Source organism: Scyliorhinus canicula, chromosome 1, assembly GCF_902713615.1.
Source record: "Scyliorhinus canicula chromosome 1, sScyCan1.1, whole genome shotgun sequence".
Lineage (NCBI taxonomy): Eukaryota > Metazoa > Chordata > Chondrichthyes > Carcharhiniformes > Scyliorhinidae > Scyliorhinus > Scyliorhinus canicula.
In genome coordinates, this window is record NC_052146.1 from 229231562 (window position 1) to 229257030 (window position 25469).

A 25469-nucleotide genomic window follows, 5' to 3' on the forward strand; every position below is an offset into this window, starting at 1 on the left:
CCAAATGGCCTCCTTTTGTAGGTATACTTTTCAAGTTTGTTTGTTGTCATAAAAATTCTGAACAGTGATGAAATTGCGTTTGTCAGGTGGGATGGATGTGTGTGCGCTGCGGCCAGAAGAGGATGTTTGAGATGCTTTGCTGCTGACTTTGTACATAGCAGCTATAGCCGAGCATTGTGACCGAAATAAATGATCAAGTATAGATATTGATCATTGTAGTCATGCTTGGAGAGATCGATTTTTTTGGGCACTAGTACGTCATGAACAGCATTACTAAGAATACTTTATCTCGGATGAGAAGAAATGTATTTTAGAAATGTGTGGACTATGGGTGTACAATACCATGAAAGATCTACTTGTGAATTAATGATTGTTTAAATTATATACAGGTGGGCAGAAAAGGAACTAAACATGATGAAACTTTTCTTTGACAATTTGATACACTACATTCAAGCAGTTAGAGAGGGAGTGCATAAACATCTGTTGTAAGTATATCTAACTGACACTTGACAAACATTTTAAATTTTAATGTGGATTTAAGCATCTGATTAATTTATTCTGTGTTAGAAACACAAAGTGAAATTGTAGACTGTGGATATATCCAAAATCTTATAAGTAATGCTGTAAATTGTGCATTTCATTTTCTTCCGAGACCAACTTTGCATATTGGTTTTGTGAACTTTGAATTTGAAAGTTCCAGTCATGAAATGCAAGCAAGATAAATTTGGAACATAAGATTAAATTAAGTATAGGATATATCAAAATGGTTCTGAGTTAGATGCTATAGGGATATTGGGAGAGAATGGAAATAAGGGGCGGAGTTCTCCGACCCCCCGCAGGGTCGGGGAATCGCCCGTGGCCTTCGTAAATCCCGCCGTGGCCGGAATTCTCCGCTGGTCGGCGGGCCCCCCCCCGCGGCGATTCTCCGGCCTGCAATGGGCCGAAGTCCTGCCGCTGTTGGGCCTCTCCTGCCGACGTGGTTTAAACCACCTCTGGTGCCGGCGGGAGCAGGCGGCGGGAACGGGCCCCGGGGTCCTTGGGGGGGGGGGGGGGGGCACGGTGACCTGGCCCGCGATCGGGGCCCACCGATCGGCGGGCGGCCTGTGCCGTGGAAGCACTCTTTTTCTTCCGCCGCCGCTCCGGCCTCCACCATGGCAGAGGCGGAAGAGACCCCCTCCACCGCGCATGCGCCGGTGGTGACGTCAGCGGCCGCTGACGCTCCGGCGCATGCACGGACTCACGCCGACCGGCGAAGGCCTTTCGGCCAGCCCCGACGCCGGTCGGCGGGGCACCAAAGGCCGTTGGCGCCAGTTGGCGGAGCGGGAGCCACTCCGGCACGGGCCTAGCACCTAAAGGTGCAGAGAATTCGCCGGGACCCCCCCTCCACGCCAGGTAGGGGAGAATTCCGGCCAAGGTTTCTTAATGTTCAGACTATTCCATCTTTATGTTGACTGAAATTTTAGACATAATTTTATTTGGCCACTGTGGATAAATTAATTGGAGGAAATTAAGAGAATTGTACTCGACAGGAAATATTTAATAATGGCCCCAAATTTCTTTTTGAAATGCTGTCGGGGAATAATAATGAGGGAATCAAATGAAGGACATGTATTGAGGTGGAATCTGTTTCTCTTGGAATTTTGCTTCATTTGTGGTTGATTTCTGGCTGTGGAAGGGGAGTCTTCCCATCCCATCAGTAGCAGAGCACGTTTAAAAATTCCATCAAAATATTCTAATTTTATGACGAGCAGTGACCATCTCTGCCAAATTTACAACGCGTGGTCATGGTCCTTTTATCTAAAGGCTATCGAGCCTCTCTTCTATTCATCTTTGAAATTAAATGAATGATACTCCATGGATATGAGAGTGTAATCTTTCTTGGCTTTGGAGTGATACTATTGTTAACTGAAATCCATACACTGCAGCCTGAGAAAGGGCACTGCACTGATTCCAAGATGCATCAGTAGATAATGGAATCCTTTCTTTCTTAGTCCAAAACAAAATCTTTCTGTTTTTTCAAAATTGTGAAGAAAAGTTAAAGAACACATTTCAAACATTTATAGATAAAGTCTATATTGAGATTGTGTAAATAAGACCTGTGTTTGAATAATTAGATATGTAATCTAGAATCTAGTTCACCCTACTGCTCACCTACTTTTCTTGAATTTGAATTATGTATACAGAAAATTCAAAAGAAATTGTGGGGTGCAGGCAGTGTCTTTCCTCACCCACATCTGATATTAAATTCTGATGGTACCTCTTTAATAAGAACTAGAAAGCAAGTCTTCAATTCCAATTTATTGTGTTCTACAATCACTTCTCCTTCAACTTCACAGTGCCACCTGTATCCCCTTTATGTGCAGTCTATCGAACAACAAGTGTGGTCTATTAAACAATTAACGCTCCAATTCTAACTTTTGCGGAACATTAACTCTTTCCAAACATCTGAGAGCTTTAAATTCCAAAATGTTACATTTTTAAAGCAATCAGAACCTAATTATTGTTGCGAATATCGCTTGAGCTATGCTTGTTTGAAAATGCAAATTACTGACACCTTTTAGATGGGTCGAGGCATATAGTCTTCCAGGAACCAGTCACAAACATTGCATTTAACGTTTATGAGGAGTTCTCAGAAAGTTACAAACAAGTGCTGTGAGATCAGAAATACTAATTTCCTGCCCCCTGTGTCACCCATCCCCCTTTCCCTCCTGGTAACCATTATAAATAAATGAGCCAAACCTCATGCAGCGTTGCCTTCCTCTCCCCTCCCCAATTCTCTCAAACTCCAGATTTTAAAGACTGACTTTCCAACCAGATGAAAGCCCCTGAATAGGTGTTTGTCAGTCTGCTCGAAAACGTCACAAGAAGCTGGTGTTTTCTTTAATTATGCATTGTTCATCCCTGGAGCTTGATATTGTCTGAATAAGTAACACCTAAAATCTTTTTTCTTGTTGAAACTTCTAAGTGTCTATATGTAATGCTAATAGAATGAGTTCATGCTTTCATCCCCGCATTCTATATGGTTTTGGATATGGTTTATGGTTTAAAAAAAAAAGGAGGATATGGTTTAAAAATAATCAGTTTTTCTTACTAATTTCCCAAAATTAACTCTACACCTGATTTTAATATAGGTACAGCCATGGTGCAGAGGTGCAGGTTCGTCTGCAGTTTCTGACATGTGTTTTTTCAACTCTAGGATCTCCAGACCATTTTAGTAAGTTTTTTTTTTGCTGCTTTAATAATTGCAATGCTTCTTTAAGAAAAGTTATTTTTGACTTACTGGCAACATATATGGTGTAACACTGAGCCAGCCTGACCGGAAGACCCTGGAATGTATCACTGAGTAAACCCATCTCAGCCAAGATAATGGGAGCATGAGGTGGAACAATGGTGTTGTGATAAAGAAGTCATGTCAGATAAACAATGGGAACTTATGATCGTTAAGGCGTAAATTTATAACGAATTACAAGAGTCTGGGTTTATGCCAGCATTGCAGTGAAGTTTATAAGCAAACAGGAAGTGCCAGATTACAGATTTCTACATAACAGGTATAATACGGGGCAGCATGGTGGCACAATGGTTAGCACTGCTGCCTCACTGTGCCGAGGACTCGGGTTCGATCCTGGCTTGGGATCACTGACCCGGTGGAGTTTGCACATTCTCCCCATGTTTGCGGAAGTCTTACCCCCACACCCCATAGATGTGCAGGGTAGGTGGATTGGTAACGCTAAATTGCCCCTTAATTGGAAAAAGTAATTGGGTACTTTAAATTAAAACGTTAAAAAAAAAGATACCCGAGTTGTCATCGCCTAACAGTTTTTGCTGCTTAACATTTTGCAGAGTTGGAGTATGTCATAGCAGATTCCTTGAACTGGCCGAGGAGCCCAACTATTTTGACTAACATAAATAACCCAAGTACTGGCTGAGATCTCACTGCTAGAATAGACTTAGAAGCAATCCTGATAGCTATTGATTGATGAAATTGCCCAATAATGCAAATTATTGAGAATAAGTTGCTCTTGAGGTGTAATAGCTTGAGGTCATACATTTATATTATAGGATTTCCTATGCTATCCTTTCATAACTTATGCGAGTTACATGATTGTGAGGAAGAAATGACCATGGTTCTGTTAATTCCACATTGGTTGAGCAAAGCTTGGTTCTTGGATTTGTTAGAAATGAGACTCTGATTCAGAACTGGTGACAGAATCTGTTCTTCAGGATTAAAGGGCCAATATGAACCAAAACATTAAAGAGTTTGCAGTTTTGATGTTTTTTATGCATTGCTGTAATTAATTACTTAAAATCTCACACCAGGTGCTGTTGCAGTCTATTGTCCACCTCCAACAAGAAATGCACGTCCTAAAAATTTAATTGTGACCATATTCATGAAAGATGCAGAGTTCAGCAATTAAGTGACGAGCAGAATGCATTGCATTTAAATCTCATTTAATCCTAACACGATGGAGATATTTAAACTCCTGCCTTTGCCAGCATTCTTGAGTCAACCTCTTGTAGGGTGGGTGAACCCATGTTGTAAATTTGGTCTCCGATCACATAGAAAATTTGATTCCAGGTTGTGCCTCATTTGTCTTACAAAGTCAAACTGACAGATTTTTATCTACTGTAAACAGTTAATTCCAAAAATAAACTAGTTTCCCACAAAACTGTGCTGCTGGACATTCATCTGGATCTAGTAATTGCATTTTTTTTGAGGAACGCTGTCACAGCACTAATCCAGCAGGAGCTCGGCACTAATTTGCTTGCGTCTTCAGAGAGTACAGTATAGGAGTAACTGATGTGGGGAATAAAAATTATGCAGTTATGCAACTCTCTACTGCAACACAATTTGTGGGTTAAGTTGCAGGCTTGATGTTACCAGTGGGTGTAAAAGTTGTAACATTTCATACTCCCAGCACTTCTAAGTATATAAAAAAGTGTAAATAGATTATTAAGCAAATTGGCCACCCATAATCTTTTGTATAATTTCAGAGTGCTATTTCCTTGTTGCTTTTTAAAGCAGGATGTATATATTTTTGTTTATCAACAGATGCATTGAATGTTAAGCCCTCCAAAGGACTGATTATTGCTATTATATTATGCTCATTTTGGATTGTGGTGCACTACTTTGCACTAGTTAATTATCTGATTGAACAAACCTATGTTCAACTTGCACTTACCTTGAAAGTTTGGATTCAAGATATGTATCCCAAGCATTTTCTATTCCCGAGATCCCCAGCTGTAACATCTCTATATTTCACCTTAGGGCTGAGCCTTGACCAGGTCGATATCCTGTGGCATTGCCTTGTGGAGGACCCTGAATGTTACGATGATGCATTGCACTGGTTCCTAAATCAGGTTCGCAGTAAAGACCAGCATGCTATGGGCATGGAAACATACAAGCATCTTTTTTTGGAAAAGGTTAGTGAAAGTTTGCAGTTTACATTCCTAGATTTTTCTGTCATGGTTTTTAATTTTGCCTCCGAACACCAGTGGTGTAAACTTTACTGGCTCAAAGTTCCACCATTATACAATTTGGAAGATAGACTAGTTTTGCTATTGGGAATGCAGTTAATAAATTGTGTTAGCTCAATTAAGAGTTTAATAAATAAATTTGAAAATTTTTCATTTGTAAATCAAAACAACACACAAGGTGACTGCAAGCTTTTTTTCATGCATATAAATGTGTGAATATAATGGATGCAATGTCACTTAAGAGTAAATAACTCGACTTCCGGTGGCGGCGATGACGTAGGAAGCCACACATTTGGGAGCTCCCGTTTTAAACGGACTTTTGGCTCTTTTTAGAGCCCAAAACGGAAATTTTTCGACGTCTCCCGGTGGGAGAAGGTGTGCTGATCGACTTCCCCTGCAGTCCATGACTCGAACTCGGAGTGGAAAGGGGGAAAAAACAGCAGCAGCTCCCCAGAAAAAACGGGGGAAGGAATCCAAGATGGCGGCCGGTGGAGCTCCAGAGGAGTGGAAGCAGTGGGCCCAGGAGCAGCAAGCTGCTCTCCTGTGCTGTTTTACAGACTTCAAGGCTGAGGTACTGAGCTCTCTGCAGGAAACGAACAGAAGGCTGTCGGAGATTCAGACGACCCAGGGTGCTGCCATCAAGGAGTTGCAGACGCAGGCCACCGAACGAGAGGAGGAGGCCGGGATCCTCGTGAGTAAGGTGGAGGGACACGAGGCACTCCACAAGAAGTGGCAGGAACGCTTCGAGGACCTTGATCACCGCATGAGGTGGAAAAACCTGCGGATTTTGGGCCTTGCGGAGGGGCTGGAGGGGTCGGACCTGACAACCTACATGGCTACAATGCTGAACTTGCTAGTGGGGGCCAGGTCTTTCCATCTGCCCTTGGATCTGGAGGGAGCACACAGAGTACTGGCCAGGAGGCCTAAGGAGAATGAACCCCCGCATGCGGTGCTGGTGAGGTTCCACCGGTTCAGTGATCGGGAGTGTGTGCTGCGCTGGGCCAAGAAGGTGAAGAGCAGTAATTGGGAGAATGGGGTAGTACGGATCTACCAGGATTGGAGTGTGGAGGTGGCTAAGCGGCGGTCCGGATTTAATCGGACGAAAGAGGTGCTTTACAGGAAAAAGATAAAGTTTGGAATGTTGCAGCCCGCGCGCCTGTGGGTAACTTATTCGGACCGGCATTATTATTTCGATTCCCCGGAGGAGGCGTGAGCCTTCGTGCGGACGGAGAAACTGGACTTGAACTAGGGGTTGGGGGTTGCGGGGTCGGTTGTGATGCTTTATTGCTGGTTTCTGCTGTTGCTGTGTTCTTTTTTTTGTTGTTTTTTTGTACTTTTGCAATTTTGATATGGTTATTTATGGGGGTGTTGTTCAGTTATGTTTTTTTGCTGTGGGGCATTGTTTGAGTTTTGTATCTTGCGGGGAGGGTTGGGGGGGTTTGTTGTATTCTATGTCGGGTTGAGGGTATGGAGTGGGGCTGGAATTTGGGAGCTGCGTCAGAAGGGTGTGGTGGGGAAGTGCGAAAGCGCGGGCTTTCCTCTGATTTCCCGCGCTGGGGGGCGGAGACGATGACGGGGGGAGGCGGGGCCTTAACTCGTTCTTCCCTGCGCTGGAGGGGGGATAGATTGGGGGATGATCCCACTTTGGGAGGGGTCGGGTTATTGGCGGGAGTTTCCGGGGTCAGCAGAAGTTAGCTGACCCACGGAAGTACAATGGAGGACGGTTCGCGGCTAGGAGGGTTCCTAGCCTGGGGGGGGGAAGGGAGGGGGGGGAAAGGGGAATACCGGGTTGCTGCTGGTAGGGTCAGGAAGGAGCTGGTGGGCGCCGGGGGGGACAGAGGTGAGGTGTGGTCGCTGTGGGGACTGGGTCGGGCAGGGGGTGCTGGCCTGGGGCGGCAGTCGACGGGCTATGGCTAGTCGACGGGGGAGGGGGGGCGGGACGCCAGGACCCCCTCTGATTCGGTTGGTCACCTGGAATGTGAGAGGATTGAATGGGCCGGTGAAGCGGTCGAGGGTACTTGCATATCTAAAGGGGCTGAAGGCAGATGTGGCAATGCTTCAAGAGACCCACCTGAAGGTGGCGGACGTGGTCCGCCTGAGGAAGGGATGGGTGGGGCAGGTTTTCCACTCTGGGTTGGATGCGAAGAACCGGGGAGTGGCGATTCTGGTGGGGAAAAATGTGTTGTTTGAGGCATCGGAGGTGGTGGCGGATAAGGGGGGTAGGTATGTTATGGTTAGGGGCAGGCTACAAGGAGAGAAGGTGGTACTTGCTAGTGTGTATGCCCCAAATTGGGACGATGCGGGCTTTATGAGGCGTATGTTGGGACGGGTCCCGGATCTGGAGGCGGGAGGTCTGATCATGGGGGGGGGGGACTTGATTACGGTGTTGGATCCTTCACTGGATCGGTCCAGCTCTAGGACGGGTAGGAGGCCTGCGGCGGCCAAGGTACTGAGAGGGTTTATGGACCAGATGGGTGGGGTGGATCCATGGAGGTTTGTGAGGCCGAGGGCACGCGAGTACTCTTTCTTCTCCCACGTACATAGGGTCTACTCTCGGATAGACTTCTTCGTGGTGAGTAGGGGACTGATTCCGAGAGTGGAGGAGGCGAGTATTCGGCCATTGCAATCTCCGACCACGCTCCGCATTGGATAGAGTTGGAGATGGGGGAGGTGCGGGACCAGCGCCCGTTGTGGCGGTTGGATGTGGGGTTGTTGGCGGAGGAGGAGGTGTGTAGGAGGGTCCGGGCAAGTATTGAGGGGTACCTCGAGGTGAATGATACGGGGGAGGTTCAGGTGGGGATGGTCTGGGAAGCCCTGAAGGCAGTGATATGTGGGGAGCTGATATCCATCCGGGCACACAGGGAGAGGAGTGAGAGGGATAGACTGGTGGGAAAGATGCTGGAGGTAGACAGGAGGTATGCAGAGGCACCAGAGGAGGGACTGTTGGGGGAGAGGCGCAGCCTGCAGGCTAAATTTGATTTGCTGACCACTAGAAAGGCGGAGGCACAGTGGAGGAAGGCACAAGGGGCAGTGTACGAACATGGTGAAAAGGCGAGTAGGATGCTGGCTCATCAGCTCCGCAAGCGGGATGCGGCTAAGGAAATTGCTGGAGTGAGAGACAAGAGTGGGAATGTGGTGCGGAAGGGGGTAGAGGTGAATGAGGTCTTCAAGGACTTATACGGGGAACTGTACCGGTCAGAGCCAACGGAGGAGAGGAGGGGAATGGAGAGGTTCCTCGACGGGCTTTCTTTCCCGAAGGTGCAGGAGGAGCAGGTGGAGGGGTTGGGTGTGCCGATTGAGCTGGAGGAGCTAGTTAAGGGGATCGGGCAGATGCAGTCAGGGAAGGCACCGGGGCCGGATGGGTTCCCGGTGGAATTTTATAAAAAGTTTGTGGACCTAGTGGGCCCCTTGCTGGTGCGGACACTCAATGAAGCGTGGGAAGGGGGGACTTTGCCCCCGAGATGTCGCGGGCGCTGATCTCGTTAATTTTAAAGAGAGACAAGGACCCCCAGCAGTGTGGTTTATACAGGCCCATATCTCTCCTCAACGTAGATGCCAAGGTGCTGGCAAAAATCCTGGTCACCAGGATAGAGGACTGTGTGCCAGGGGTTGTGCACGAGGACCAGACAGGTTTTGTGAAGGGAAGACAGCTGAACACGAATGTGCGGAGATTGTTGAATGTCATCATGATGCCGGCGATTGAGGGGGAGGCAGAGATAGTGGTGGCGCTGGATGCGGAGAAGGCCTTCGATAGAGTGGAGTGGGGGTACCTATGGGAGGTGTTGGGGAGGTTTGGATTTGGTGAAGGGTTCATTAAGTGGGTAAGGCTGCTATATGAGGCCCCGATGGCGTGCGTGGCCACGAATGGGAGGAGGTCGGAGTACTTCCGGCTTTACCGAGGGACCAGGCACGGTTGCCCCCTGTCCCCCTTGTTGTTTGCACTGGCAATCGAGCCGCTGGCGATGGCGTTGAGGGATTCAGAGAGGTGGAGAGGTTTGGTGCGAGGTGGGGAGGAACATAGGGTGTCGTTGTATGCCGATGACCTGTTACTTTATGTGGCGGACCTGGTGGGAGGGATGCCGGGGGTGATGGAGTTGCTAGCTGAGTTTGGGACCTTTTCAGGTTATAAATTAAATTTAGGCAAGAGTGAGGTGTTTGTGGTGCACCCTGGAGACCAGGAGGAAGGAATTGGTAGGCTCCCGCTTAGGCGGGCAGGGGAGAGCTTTAGGTACCTGGGGGTGCAGTTGGCCAGGGACTGGGGGACTCTTCACAAACATAATTTCACCAGACTTGTAGATCAGATGGAGGAAGAGTTCAAGAGGTGGGACATGCTGCCATTGTCGTTGGCGGGGAGGGTGCAGTCCGTCAAAATGACGGTGCTTCCGAGGTTCTTGTTCCTCTTTCAGTGTCTGCCCATCTTTATCCCCAGGGCCTTCTTTAGGAGAGTGACTAGCAGTATTTTGAGCTTTGTGTGGACACATGGGACTCAGAGAGTGAAGAGGGTGTTCCTGGAGCGAGGGCGGGATGGAGGCGGACTGGCGCTGCCCAACCTTCTGGGGTACTATTGGGCGGCCAATGTGTCAATGGTGCGTAAATGGGTGATGGAGGGGGGAGGGGCGGCATGGAAAAGAATGGAGATGGCGTCATGTAGTGGTACGAGCCTGGGTGCCATGGTAACGGCGCCGTTGCCACTCTCCCCTAAGAGGTTTACCACGAGCCCGGTGGTGACGGCGACCCTAAGAATCTGGGGAGAGTGGAGACGGCATCGGGGGGAAACAGGGGGCTCGATGGAGGCTCCACTGGGTGGCAATCATCGGTTCATCCCGGGGAACAAGAATGGGGGAATTTAGGGTGTGGCAAAGGGCGGGCATCAGTAAATTGAGGGACCTGCTTATTGGCGGGAGGTTTGTGGGCCTGGGGGAACTGGAAGATAAATTTGGGCTTCCCCAAGGGAACATGTTCAGATACCTGCAGGTAAAGGCGTTTGCTAGGCGACAGGTAGAGGGATTCCCTTTGCTGCCCTCGCGGGGGACGATGGACAGAGTGCTTTCGGGGGTGTGGGTCGGAGAGGGGAAGGTGTCTGATATCTATAAGGTAATGCAGGAGGTGGAGGAGTCGTCAGTGGAGGAGCTGAAGGCTAAATGGGAGGAGGAACTCGGGGAGCAGATAGAGGACGGGACTTGAGCGGATCCCTTGGAGAGAGTCAACGCTTCCTCCTCATGTGCGAGGCTTAGTCTCATCCAATTTAAGGTGTTGCACCGGGCCCACATGTCCGGGACTAGGATGAGTAGGTTCTTTGGGGGTGAGGACAGGTGCACCAGATGTTCGGGGAGTCCAGCGAACCACGCCCATATGTTCTGGGCATGCCCAGCACTGAGAGAATTCTGGAAGGGGGTGGCGGGGACGGTGTCGAGGGTGGTTGGATCCAGGGTCAAACCAGGGTGGGGACTCGCGATTTTTGGAGTTGCGGTAGAGCCGGGAGTGCAGGAGGCGAAAGAGGCCGGTGTCCTGGCCTTTGCGTCCCTAGTAGCCCGACGTAGGATCTTGCTACAGTGGAAGGATGCGAGGCCCCCAAATGTGGAGACCTGGATCAGTGACATGGCGGGATTTATAAAATTGGAAAGGGTCAAATTTGCCCTGAGAGGATCAATACAAGGGTTCTATAAACGATGGCAGCCTTTTCTGGACTTCCTGCCACAAAGATAGGTATCTTGGTCAATAGCAGCAGCAACCGGGGGGGGGGGGGGGGGGGGGTGTTCCTTATTGTAGTTTCTATTCTGTAACTTTATATTGTGTTAATTTGCGTTGTTGTTAAAATGCTGTGTGGCTCATGGAGGTGGGGCGAATGTTTATGATTGTTAATATTATTGTTATTTTTGGTATTTTACTTTGGTGCGTTACTGTTGTATAAATTCAAAATTTTTCAATAAAAATTATTTCAAAAAAAGAGTAAATAACTCGACAATGTGCTATGTATTATGTAACACATTTTTGCCTCATCCCATTCTAAATTTGAATAGACCCTAGTTTCAATTGTTGTCTTATTTTGTCTAATTGTGCATTATATTCTTCAGATGCCGCAATTAAAACCAGAAACTATCAGCATGACTGGTTTAAATCTATTCCAGCATTTATGTAATTTGGCCCGGCTTGCAACCAGTGCTTATGATGGTGGTTCCAGCTCTGAGGTGAGAAAAAAAATAAAAATTACAGTGGGGAGACTTATGTAGAAAATTGTTTGAATAGCCACTTCACTTCCCACAATCATCTTTCAGAGCCCTTTAGTGTGATTGCCTCAAATTGTGTACCACCTATAAATACTACCCTGGAAATTGCGATAGAACAGCTCCAGCTGGAAGCTGTGGGAAATGTCGGCTTTCGATGTTTTTGGTTGTCTGAGTTACTCTCAGTTTTCACTGCAGTACCAATTTAGTTTCTGGTATGTGTGCTCACCATTGGAAAGTTTGACTATAAGAAGCACGGTTGATTTTTAGCAGCTTCATTGGAATTTTCAACCTTTTCTGGTAGATTTGCTTCTTAACAATTTGTCAGTGGGGAACTGTTTTGCAAGATCAAAAAATTCTGCAGCAAAAACAAAGCAAGTTTTCACTTCAACCAATGTAGTACATGTTCTTAAAAAAAATCATCAAGTATCTGCAGACTTGGTAAAATACATACTAATTGACAGTAATGATTTTTTTAAACCAACATCAATTGGAGTTCCTGGTTCTAAATGAGAATACAGCCACTTGAGAGAGAGCTGAATGTGATTTATTTAAAGGCTAAGGTGAGCAATTCCCAGTAGTGTTATTGTATTAGATCCAAGAAATCTAGTCACAAGGATATATTAATGTGATAGTTTCTTTCATTCCACATTTAATTACAATTGCTGGAACAAGTTCCAAGATTTTTGCAATTCTTGGGCACCTAGTCCGCAAAATAATATGTTGTCTCAGGGCCCAGAAAATAGGTATCATCAGGTACCATGGTGGGAATCACATCAGTTATACCATTGACCTGATCTTCATGTATGATGGATGCTTTTGCCAACAGAAGTCACTGGAAAGAAACAAGAAAAAGGGGATCCTAGTCAAGTTTTCCCCTTATCATTCCTTTCTCGCTCTCGGATACAAAATTAATTGTAGTCCTCAAACTGCTGCTCTGACCAAAATTAACAACCCAGCACTGTAAGTTAAAGATAAAATCATCTTCTTCATAATGTGGGTGGTGCTCAACCTGCTAGGTAGGAAATCTAGTTTTTCTATTTTCTATTAAATCTTACAAGGAACAACAATGAAAATTACAGCACAGGAACAGGCCCTTCGGCCCTCCCAGCCTGCACCGATCCAGATCCTTTATCTAAACCTGTCGCCTATTTTCCAAGGATCTACTTCCCTCTGTTTCCCCCCCCCCCCCCCGTTCATATATCTGTCTAGATGAATCTTAAATGATGCTATCGTGCCTGCCTCTACCACCTCCACTGGCAAAGTGTTCCAGGCACCCACCACCCTCTGCGTAAAAAAACTTTGCACACACATCTCCCTTAAACTTTCCCCCTCTCACATTGAAATCGTGACCCCTTGTAATTGACACCCCCACTCTTGGAAAAAACTTGTTGCTATCCACCCTGTCCATACCACTCATAATTTTGTGGACCTCAATCAGGTCCCCCCTCAACCTCCGTCTTTCCAGCGAAAACAATCCTAATCTACTCAACTTTTCCTCATAGCTAGCACCCTCCATACCAGGCAACATCCTGGTGAACCTCCTCTGCACCCTCTCTAAAGCATCCACATCCTTTAAGTAATGTGGCCACCAGAACTGCACGCAGTATTCCAAATGTGGCCTAACCAAAGTCCTATACAACTGTAACATGACCTGCCGACTCTTGTACTCAATACCCCGTCCGATGAAGGCAAGCATGCTGTATGCCTTCTTGACCACTCTATCGACCTGCGTTGCCACCTTCAGGGTACAATGAACCTGAACTCCCAGATCTCTCTGTACATCAATTTTCCCCAGGACTCTTCCATTGACCGTATAGTCCGCTTTTGAATTGGATCTTCCAAAATGCATCACCTCACATTTGCCTGGATTGAACTCCATCACTACGGTGCTATAGTTATGATATTGATGCATTTTTAGTTCATTGACCTGCTATACTTTCTGGACCTCTGCCTCACAAAGCTTCTCGACGGTCCATGTAACATTTTTTTCATTTTCTGCTTCAAGATTGGTGTCACTGTTGCCCTTTGATTCTTGATGTTTCCAAAAATAAACGCATAACTACCAATTTGTTAAAACCAATTGTTCTCATACTGCTGTACCTGTTATTTGAAGACATGATTGTGACATGAACATTACTTGGAAAGGTGATCCAATTCATGTCAGGCCTTTCTACAACATCAAACCAACTTTCAATTAAATTATGGTAGGACAGACAAAGAGTAGTGTTGAACAATTTCTTTTCAGACTGGAGGGATGTAGACAGTAGTGTCGTCAGGGGCCTGAATTAACATCACTGCTCTTTTTGATCTGTATTAATGATCTGAACCTGGGTGTAAAAGACATGTTTTCAAGTTTGCAGATGACATGAAACTTGGAAAGGTAGTAAGTAATGAGGAGGACAGAAGCAGACATGAAGAGAATGTAATAAAAACAAAAGAAAATGCTGGAAATGGTCAACAAGTCGGGGAGCATCTTTGGAGAGAAAGAGAGTTGATGTTTCAGGTTATGGTGACCTGTCACCAGGAGAATGCAGGCAGAATGGTAGATGCATGACAGATGAACTTCTATGTAAAAAATTGTGAAATGGTATATTTGCGAGGAAAGTTGAGTAGTAATATTAACTCATCAAGGAGGCTATGTGGCCTTCTGTGCAAGTGCTCTGCTAAAACAATTCACCTAGCACCAGTCCCCTGCATTTTCCCTGTATACCTGTGTTTTTTTCCATTTCAGATAATGACCTAAGTGTTTTTTTTAATGGGGAATTGGCAGGGAAGTGGAGTTGAGGTCAAGATCAGATCAGCCATGATCTTATTTAATGGTGGGCCAGGTATATGGGCATTATGGCTTATGCCTACTCCAGTTTCTTATGTTCTTGTGGTAAGCCGAACTTCTACATATCTGAGGTTGTTTTTGCTTTCCTGTTGATTGGATGAGCATTGCAGATATAGGTCCTGAACATGATTCTGCCCCTTTTTTCATTATGTGGCAACGAAAAATAATTATTTCACTATTAAAGCTGTTACACAATTTTCAACTCCTACACAATTATTTAATATGAGTAGTAAAATCGCTAAAATGTTATGAACATCACTGCTTCTAAATCAGATGAAGTTTGATACAACTTAGTACTTTCCTTTATATAGATATACAAAAAAGTGTTCCTTTCTTTCAAGCAGCTTTGTGGAATGGATCAACTCTGGGGCATTGCACTCAGGGCTCAAACAGCTGATGTAAGCCGGGCAGCTATCCAATACATCAATTCCTATTATATTAACGGCAAGTAACTTGTTTTTAGTTTCCAGTCTTAATAATTTTAGTTCCGACATAATTTTCTGAACTGTGAAATGCAATTTCTTTCAATTAGTTAGGTGGTTACAACATTTGAAAACCACATGTTTGTTCTTCATTGGTGTGAGGTAGGGAAATGAACAGACTGCAATGAAAATGTCACCATGTTACTTGGTGCTATTATTTTTGCTTATGCTATTTAACTTGCTGTTAAATGTTTGGTACTAGTTTTGACCAATTTATCATAATTCCGATGTCCACATTATAATGAAACGTGCATAATTTAGTTACTGGATTGTAACAGTTTTCTCAGATGATTTCTGATTCATTTTTATCTGCCATTTCATTGTTCACATTGATGATATTTCATCATTTATCTTTAATGCTTCATTTAAGTTTTTAGTTTGTCTCAACCTTTGCCAAAAGCCTGGCTTGGAATTAACATTTTTGTATTCAGTTGCTCAGCAGTTCTTTGTCCCCTATTATATATCCCCGTTTCTGAATGTAAGGCATTTCTCTTCACCAATTTTTTTCTCTTCACATAACGACAGGGCTGTGAGCTGAATTTAGCTTGTGCAATTTAAATGTTTGGTGTGCACTGAATTTTGTAAGATGTATCAACACTGTGAAGTCAGCTTTGCAAAGGAATTTTTTCTTTAGTTTCTAAAAACCCTCAATTATTTAGAGGAAAACTAGGGAAGGGATTTCTAAAACTTAGCTTAAAACATAGATTGCATGTGTGAGGGAAAAGAAATTCCACACTTATTGTAACTTGTCTTTCATGTTGAGAAAAACGCACACTGAAATTGGAGAAAGAGAGGTGGGGTGCAAATGAACTGTAGTGTTTTTTGGTAATGATCAGTTTTTTAAAAACCCTGAATTTTGAAGACAGCACTTGATCTCGCCTTGTTTTTGCCATTAGAAAAAGGTCAGCATTAATTCTATATGGCTATGAAGAAAGAAAAAAGAACAAAGAAAAGTACAGCACAGGAACAGGGCCTTTGGCCTTCCAAGCCTGTGCCGATCATGATGCCCTAACTGAAAAAAACCTTGTGCCCTTACTCGGTCCGTATCCCTCTATTTCCTCCAAATTCATGTACAGAGCCCAATCCATCACACAAACCTGCCTCCCATCCATTGACTCTACACCTCCCGCTGCCTGGGGAAAGCGGGCAACATAATCAAAGACCCTTCCCAACCAGCTTACTCACTCGTCCAACTGCTTCCATCGGGCTGGAGGTACAAAGGCCTGAGAACACGCACAAACAGATTTAAAAAAAGCTTCTTCCCCTCTGTTACCAGACTCCTAAACGACCCCCTTATGGACTGACCTGATAAATACTACACACCTGTATGCTTCACCCGATGCCAGTGTCTATGTATTTATATTGTGTACCTTGTGTTGTCCTATTATGTATTTACGTTTTCTTTTCTTTTCATGTACTAAATGATCTGTTTGAGCTATTCGCAGAAAAATACTTTTCACTGTACCTCCGGTACACATGACAATAAACAAATCCAATCCAATCCATCCAGATGCCTCTTAAATGTTGCTAATGTGCCAGCTTCCACCACATCTTCTGGCAGCGCGTCCCAGGCACCCATCACTCTCTTCGTGAAAAACTTACTCCACACATCTACCTTAGGTTTTCCTCCTCTCACCATGAACCTGTGATGGATTATAATTTCCACTACCTGCAAGACAAGGGAAAGACAATCATCTGTTGTCTTTTTCTCATTTTAGTTTCATTATTTTCTTGATAAAGTCAAATTTTAAAAGTAAACAATTCCTCAGAAGGAAAGTGTTAAAATAATGTAGAATGGAACGGCATGAAAAAATCTGGGAGAAGGTATTTTGAAGGTTGTTCCCATCTGCCTCAGGGCAAGTTGTTGAGAATGGTTAGATTGAATGGAGAGCTAAGGGGATGCAAGTGTCAATGAAGATTAAAGATAAAAGTTTTAAGGAGATACTTCAAAGGAAAATAATGAAAAGTAGCTATAGAAGCGAGTGTGTGTTTATGGAAGGTGAATGGGTAGGGAACTGGGTGCAATTGAGAGATGGGGAAGCATGTACGTCTAAAGACCACGTTTCCTGGCAGCCCCACTGTGAAAGCAGCCCACATATTGCTGGTTCCTTTCCCATGCCAGATCATTCATCCACCACCTAACTGAAAGGATAGAGAGCATAGCAATATGTGGGTAGAGAGAAATATTTAAGGGAGATTAGGAAAGAAATGAGAGACTGAAGCAAGCTTGAGATTAAGTGGATGGGTTTCGTATGTGTTAAGATCTCCCCCAGTGACACAAAAATGAGAACAGGACATATTCTTCAACTTATTTTGTGAAAGGGTACAGGAGATAAACTGATAATATATCAATAGTCTTGCGATGGCCCTTTCTATCCCCAACATCTTCTTTTCAGTTGCCATGTTTTTGCCATCCATGTCAAACTTTCCATTAGAAATTCCAATGCCTACATTAGTAATGGAAACATAGTAATGGAAAATATCCCAATTAGTCATAGAAATGGAACCCATGTAAACTTGTCACACTAATTAAAACCCCATCGCCTATGGTGACATTACAACACATCGGTTTTGCATCTCCCAGCTCCTCCACCTACAGACCAGATAAAGTCCTTGCCCAAACCAGCTTTACTTCTCTGGTTCCTAAATTTCCAAAAGTTTTGCTATCATTTAAACAGAAGATTGTCGGAAAATAAGATCTGAATGTATGAGTTTGCATTGGGAGCTTAATTATCATTGGGAGACCGACTGGTTGAAAGGGCCGACACCATACTGGACGCAACAAGAAAGAAATGGGAGGAGGACCTGGGGATTGAGATAGGGTGGGGACTCTGGTGCGAGGCACTGCATAGGGTTAACTCCACCGCCACGTGCGCAAGGCTCAGCCTGACGCAACTAAAAGTGGTACATAGAGCCCACTTAACAAGAACCCGTATGAGTAGGTTCTTCCCGGAGGTGGAGGACAGATGTGAACGGTGCCAAAGAGACCCGGCCAACCACGCCCACATGTTCTGGTCTTGCCCCAGACTTGTGGAGTACTGGACAGCCTCCTTCGAGACCATGTCCAAAGTGGTGGGGGTGAGGGTGGAGCCATGCCCGATAGTGGTGGTCTTCGGGGTTTCAGACCAGCCAGATCTATTCCTGGGGAGGAGGGCGGACGCCCTTGCCTTTGCCTCCCTGATCGCCCGCCGTAGAATCCTGTTTGGCTGGTGGTCAGCAGCACCACCCAGAGCTACAGACTGGCTGTCCGACCTCTCGGAATCTCTCCAAATGGAGAAAATCAAATTCGCCATCCGAGGGTCAGACGACGGCTTCCACAGAACGTGGGAGCCATTCATGCAACTGTTCCGGGACCTGTTTGTGGCCAACGAACAAGAGGAAGAAGAATAGCCGGGTGGCCAAGAATCAGGGGAAAATGGTCGGGAGAAGGTAGCCGAGGCATGGAGGGGAGAGATAGACTGGGTGGGGGGGGGGGGGGAGACAGCTAAACCTGGGGAGAGGGAGGCAAACCCGGGGGGGGGGGGGGGGGGGGGGGGGGGGAGACAGCTAAACCTGGGGAGAGGGAGGCAAACCCGGGGGGGGGGGGCAGGGGCAGGGAAGCGGGAGCCGGAGGGAGGACACAGGATGCCAAAACGTGCATGACTTTTCCAGGAGCGGGGAACGAGGAAACTGGAGATGGAGGACGGGAGGAGCGGCAGAAGCGGGGGCGAGCGTGGGACGACCCCCCCCCCCCCCCCCCCCCCCCCCCCCCCCCCCCCCCAAGGCAGTCGCCTACTTATGTGGGGTGGGTAATTTTGCCAGATGTAGAGATGCCGCTGTCGAGCTGGTGCACAATACCCCACCAGTTATTCCATTTCAAATGTTATTGTATTTTTTTTTAATGTTGGGGTGTGCCATTCTCCTCTAAATGTGTGTGTGTGTATATATATATATGTGTTTCTTATTCTGTGTACATAACGATAATTATACCTTGTTCAAAAAAACCCAATAAAAAATATTTATATAAAAAAAAAATTATCATTGGAAGCTTAATTATGTCTGGTCTATCTGTTTTACTTTAAACCACTAATGTTACAGGTAAAACTGGCTTGGAGAAGGAGCAAGAATTTATCAGTAAATGTATGGAGAGCCTTATGATGGCATCAGAAAATCTTGATAAAGAACCTCAGTCCAGTCTTACCATCATTGAAAGGGGACTCTTGATGCTGAAAACACACTTGGAAGCATTTAGAAGGAGGTAAGTAATTGTTCTTTAAGAAGAATCTTTTGTTAAAAGCCTATATGATCACTATGCTATTTAACTTTAACTTAATTCAAACTATTTATAAATTGCTACAGATTAGAACCTAGAAAAAACATATTCAGCTCTTATACTTTGTCAGTACAAACTGATCAAGAGAGTGCCTTCTTTCAGATTGCTTTTTAAAAAATATATTTTAATTCAAGTTTTCAACATTTAACATTTTTACAACCAACCCCCTTGACAGCAACCAGGGGCGAAATTCTCCGACCCCCAGCAGGATCGGAGAATCCCCTGGGGCCGCCGGAAATCCTGCCCCCGCTGTGGCAGAGATTCTCCGCCACCCGGGAAGTGGCGGTGGCGGGAATCTTGCCACTCCGTTCGGAGAGGCCCCTGCGGTGATTCTCCGGCCCGAATGGGCCGAAGTCCTGCCGCTGGGAGGCCTCTCCCGCCGCCGAGGTTTGAACCACCTCTGGAACGGCGGGATCAGCGGCGCGAGCGGGCCCCGGGGTCCTGGGGAGGGCGGGGGGGCGATTGAACCCCGGGGGGGGGGGGGGTGCCCCCACGGTGGCCTGGCCCGCAATCGGGGCCCCCAGCTCAGACTCCGGGCCAGTGCCCTGGGTGCACTATTTCTCATCCGCGGCCGCCACGGCCTCCGCCATGGCGGAAGCGGAAGAGAACCCCATGTGGAGAATTCCCAACCTCTGGGGAGGGCCGACCCCTGAGTGGTTGGCGCCACTCCCGTACCCCGGGGACCCTCCGTCACGCCGGGTAGGGGAGAATCCCGCCCCAAGTCTCCAAAATGTAAAACAAACAAGCCCCATCCCTTGTGGAACCCCTCACTCGCCCCTCTCAGAGTAAATTTCACCTTCTCCAAATACAGGATTTCAGATTCCAGCATAAGCAATAATTTGCTTTGATCCAAATACAGGGGACTGCTTTCGCCATTATTGGGACTATGTCCCCACGCCGGCGTAAAAACAGTGAAGTTTTACTCCTGAAATTCCTGCAAAAAAAGTTAAACAAATTTAGGGGGGGGTTGCAGGGACCCAGAGTGAATCTCGCAGCTTTTACTGCAGATACGGGCCCCGCGCTTCCAGGTCAGAGGCTGCGCGTGCGCACGGCGGCGACCTCCAGAGGCCACGCTGTGCTCTATGGCAGACTTGGACCCCGGAGACAGTACGAGAAAGAGACCCCCCCGATTGGCTGCGCAACCCCCGCACATGAATGCCCCGGCCGCCTATAAGGCCCCCCGGTCTCCGATCTTCCTGCCCCCGACCAGGTCTGCCGTGTCCGCAGCCGCAATGCGAGCATCTCGACCGGCAATAGCAGGTTAGTTCCATGTCATTGGGAATAAGGCAGGTCGGGAGCGGAGGATTGCTGAGCGGGCCTCTGGCAATGGCCCCCCGGCAGCGCAGTGTACTCCGCGGTGATGCCGATTTTCGGTGCCCGGAGAATCACCGAACCGGCGCCAGACCCGATTATAGCGTCAACTGGATTCTCCGCCGCGGAGCAGGCCGCGATCTCAGTGTCGGGCTGCGGAGAATCCAGCCCATGAACTCCATTGGATCCCCCCAGCCACGCCAAGGTACTGGGAAGAGAAGCTGACCTCCACTCCAACAGAACCTGCCTGCGAGTAATCATAGAATCCCAACAGTGCAGAAGGAGGCCATTAGGCCCATCGAGTTTCCAACACCATCTCAAAGAGTACCCTATTCCCCTGCCCTATCCCTGTAACCCCACCTAACCTACACATCCCTGGACACTTAAAGGGCAACTTGGCTAGTCCACCTAACCTGCACGTCTTTGGACTATGGGACGCACCCAGAGGAAACCCACACAAACACTGACAGAAAGTGCAAACTCCAAACAGACAGTCACCCAAGGCCGTAATTCAACCCGGATCTCTGGTGCTGTGAGGCAGCAGTGCTAACCACTGTGCACTGTGCAATCAACGGGGAAAAGGCTAAAACATCTGCCCCCGCTCCCGTCTGCAGCTCCAGCAGGTCATCCCGAATATGGCCTCCAGGGTACCTGGCCCCAATTCCACATGCAGAACCTTGGACATGATGCGGAAAAACAACCCCCACTATTTCTCCAACTTTGGGCAGGCCCAGAACATATGGATATGATAGGCTGGCTCCTCCCACAATGCTCAAACTATCCTGCACCCCCTCAAACAGCCAACTCATCCTTGCCTTCGTTAATTGGGCCCTATACACCACTTTTAACTGAATTAACTCCAGCCTCGCACACGGGTCAAAGCATTGAGCCTTCGCACCATAACCCTTCATTCAGAGCCATCTCCAACTCTTCCTCCCACTTTAACTTGATCTCTTCCAGGGACTCCTTGTCCTCCTCCAGATCGCTGAAATGACCCCATTCTCCAACCGCCCCACTAACAGCACCTCCAACAATGAGGTGGACGGTGCCACCGGGAAGCTCGAGAAAACCTTTCTTGCAGAATCCCGCACCTGCATATACCTGAAGCCCTCCTCAGGCTGGAACTTGCGAATCGCCCCTCCAGAAACACAGCCTTCTTCTCTTTTTTACCACTTCTCCTCCCATCCCCGGAACTTTGGATACATTGTTCCTGGGCCAAACACATGATTCCCTCTTATTTCAATCGCCCTTTTTAAAAAAAAAAAAAATTTTTTTCTCTAAATTTAGAGTTCCCAATTATTTTTTCTCCAATTAAGAGGCAATTTAGCGTGGCCAATCTACCTAACCTGCATATCTTTGGGTTGTGGGGGTGAAACCCATGCAGACATGGGGAGAATGTGCAAACTCCACACGGACAGTGACCCAGGGCCGGATTTCGAACCCGGGTGCTCAGCGCCGCAGTCCCTGTGCTATCCACTGCGCCACATGCCGTCTCTTTCGGCATCACCCTTGACCCTGCCCTCAACTTAAAGTTCTGCCGAAATTGCCTCCAAATCTTCAGCGTGGCTACCACTACAGATTATCCGAATACTTCCCGGGCAAACGGTAGCGGTGCTGTTGCCAGCGCCCACTACCCTGATCCTTTACAAGAACCTGTCTCCATCCGCACCTACAGAGCCTCCGCCTCCTTACTCCAGTCCTGCACCTTCTTCGCATTCACCGCCCAGTAATATTGCAACAAGTTCGGAAGGGCCAAGCCTGCTGACTGCCACCCCCTTTAGAGCACCGGCGTCCTTGCCCTGGCTACCTTCCCCACCCACACAAACGACGAGACCAGCATGTCCACCCTTGGAAGAAAGACTTGGGCAAAAAGACTGGTAGACACTTAAACAAAAACAGAAAACGTGGCAAAATACTCACTTTGACATAAAAGCAAATTACTGCGGATGCTGGAATCTGAAACGAAGGGAAAATGCTGGAAAATCTCAGCAAGTCTGGCAGCATCTGTAGGGAGAGAAAAGAGCTAACGTTTCAAGTCCGATGACTCTTTGTCAAAGCTAACAGACAGAGAAAGTGGGAAATATTTATACTGTGGACTGCCTGCACTTGGCTCGCCAAAGATAAAGGGAGACTGGCCCACTTCTCCAAAGCCTCCTCCACACTTCCCACCAGGTGCGTGAAATTTAGCTTACAAAGTCGTGCCCAGTCCCGTGTCACCTGCAAAACAAATACATAAAGTTAGTTATCGCTACCCAAAATGGCAACCCTTCCACTCCCGCCCCTGGAGAAGACACCACAAAATACTCACTCCTGCCTAAATTCAATTTATACCCCGAAAACATCCCAAATATCCGTAGCAACCTCATTATGTCCCTCGCCAAGCCTGGATCGAAATGTACAGTACCAGATCATCTATGTACAGAGACACTCTGCTCCAACACTCTGCTCCACCACCACCTCCATAGGTCTGAACCGTTCAGCGGAATAGCCAAGGGCTCAATCGCAAACGTGAACAGGAGGAGGGACATGGGGCACCCCTGCTTCGTTCCCCAGAATAGTAGGAAGTACCCCAAATTTGTGCCATTCGTCCACACACTGTTGGACTTTTGTATAATAATTTCACCCATGCCACAAACCTAGGTCCAGTCCCAAACTTCTCCAGCACTGCAAACAAATAACTTCATTCCACTCTGTCAAAAGCCTTTTCTGCATCTAATGCCACCACCACTTCTAACTCCCCTCTGCCAGAGAAAGCTCCACATTCAGCAGCCACCACACGTTCGACAACAGCTGCCTGCCCTTGACAAATCCCATCTGCACTCCCCCCAAACACTTTCAGAAGACACTTCTCCAGCCTCACTGCTAACACCTTCACCAATATCTTAGCATCCACATTCAGGAGAGAAATGGGCCTAGACAACCCACATTCCACTGGATCCTTCTTTTTTTTAACAGACAATTTTATTGAGGTATTTTTTGGCATTGTGAACAGTAACAATATACATTAGTGTACAGATACCAATTACAAAAAAAATAGTGCAAATAACAGTACCACTCTCACAAATAGACCCGCCTATTCTTCCCCCCTACTCTACACTATTCTACCCCCCCTTGCTGACGATTAGTTCCCCACGAAGAAGTCGATGAATGGTTGCCACCTCCGGGCGAACCCCGATAGTGATCCTCATAAGGCGAACTTGATTTTTTCCAAGCCGAGAAAGCTTGCCATGTCCGACAGCCATACTTCGGTCTTTGAGGGCTTTGAGTCCCTCCAGGCCAACAGTATTCGTCGCCCGGCTATCAGGGAAGCAAAGGCCACAACGTCGGCCTCTATCCCCTCCTGTACTCCCGGGTCTTCCGACACCCCAAAAATCGCCACCTCTGGACTCATCGCCACCCTTGTTTTCAGTACCCGGGATATGATGTCCCCAAATCCCTGCCAGTATCCACTGAATTTTGGACATGCCCAGAACATGTGGAAATGGTTTGCTGGTCCTCCCCCACATCTAGCACACTTGTCCTCCAGCCCAAAAAATTTGCTCATCTGGGCCACCGTCATGTAGGCCCGGTGAACTACCTTGAACTGAATCAGGCCACGCCTGGAACATGTTGCGGTTGCATTTACCCTCCTCACAGCGTCTGCCCATACGTCTCCCTCCAACTCCCCACCAAGCTCCTCTTCCCACTTGAGTTTCAGTTCCTCGGTCCCTGTGTCCTCCGCTCCCATAAGCTCCTTATAAATATCCGAGACTCTCTCCTCTCCTACCTCACCCCTGGAAACTACCCTGTCCCGGATCCCCCTTGGTGGAAGGCGTGGAAAGGACGGGACCTGTCTACGTACGAAATCCCGCACCTGCAAGTACCGAAAGTCACTCCGCCTCGCCAGCCCGAACTTTTCCAGCGCCCTCATGTTCGCGAAGCTCCCTTCCAGGAACAAGTCGCCCATCCTTCCCACCTCCGCCACGCTTGAAACCCGCCATCCATCTTCCCTGGGACAAATTGGTGGTTGTCACATATTGGGGCCTAGACCGCGCTCCCACTTCCCCCGCATGCCTCCTCCATTGGCCCCAAATCCACAGAGCCGCCACCACTATAGGACTGGTGGAGTACCTGGCCGGCGGAAGCGGCAGGGGAGCCGTGACCAGGGCTGCCAAGCTGGTGCCCCTGCACGAAGCAGCCTCCACCTGCTCCCAAACCCGTACCCACCATCCATTTCCTTATCATGGCTATGTTAGCCGCCCAGTAGTAGTTGCTGATGTTCGGCAACGCCAGTCCCCCCTCGCTACGGTTCCGTTCCAGCATCCCCCTCTTTACCCGCGGGGACTTCCCCGCCCAAACAAATCCCAGGATGATTTTATTGATTCTTTTAAAGAAGGACCGCGAATGAAAATAGGGAGACACTGAAAAATAAACAGGAATCTCGGGAGGATTGTCATCTTCACCGTCTGTACTCTCCCCACTAGTGACAGCGGGAGTGCATCCCACCTCCGAAACTCGCTCCTCATTTGCTCCATCAGCCTAGACAAGTTCAACTTATGCATCTTACCCCAGTCACGCACCACTTGTATCCCTAAATACCTAAAACTTTCCCCAACCAGTCTAAATGGTAGCTCCCTCAGCCTATTCTTCTGATCCTTCGCCTGCACCACAAACATCTCGCTTTTTGCCATGTTCAACTTGTAGCCCGAAAACCGGCCAAATTCCCCTAGGATTTCCATAATCTTGCGAGACCTTGTGTTCTATTCCCCCCCCCCCGACCTTTCCCTTCCATCTCCTTGCCGCTCTCCGAGCAATTACCAGCGGTTCTATGGCCAACGAAAACAGCAGTG

General features: G+C 47.4%; 1 protein-coding gene across 1 annotated transcript in view; it reads left to right on the top strand.

Moving 5' to 3' along the window:
• The window catches only part of usp34 (ubiquitin specific peptidase 34), a 347321-nt gene that overhangs the window by 145824 nt on the left and 176028 nt on the right, over positions 1 to 25469 (top strand). The window contains 6 exon segments of the mRNA XM_038808956.1: positions 390 to 485; positions 3132 to 3214; positions 5267 to 5421; positions 11550 to 11663; positions 14880 to 14979; positions 19095 to 19254. Of these exon segments, the coding sequence (XP_038664884.1) occupies positions 390 to 485; positions 3132 to 3214; positions 5267 to 5421; positions 11550 to 11663; positions 14880 to 14979; positions 19095 to 19254 (708 nt within the window).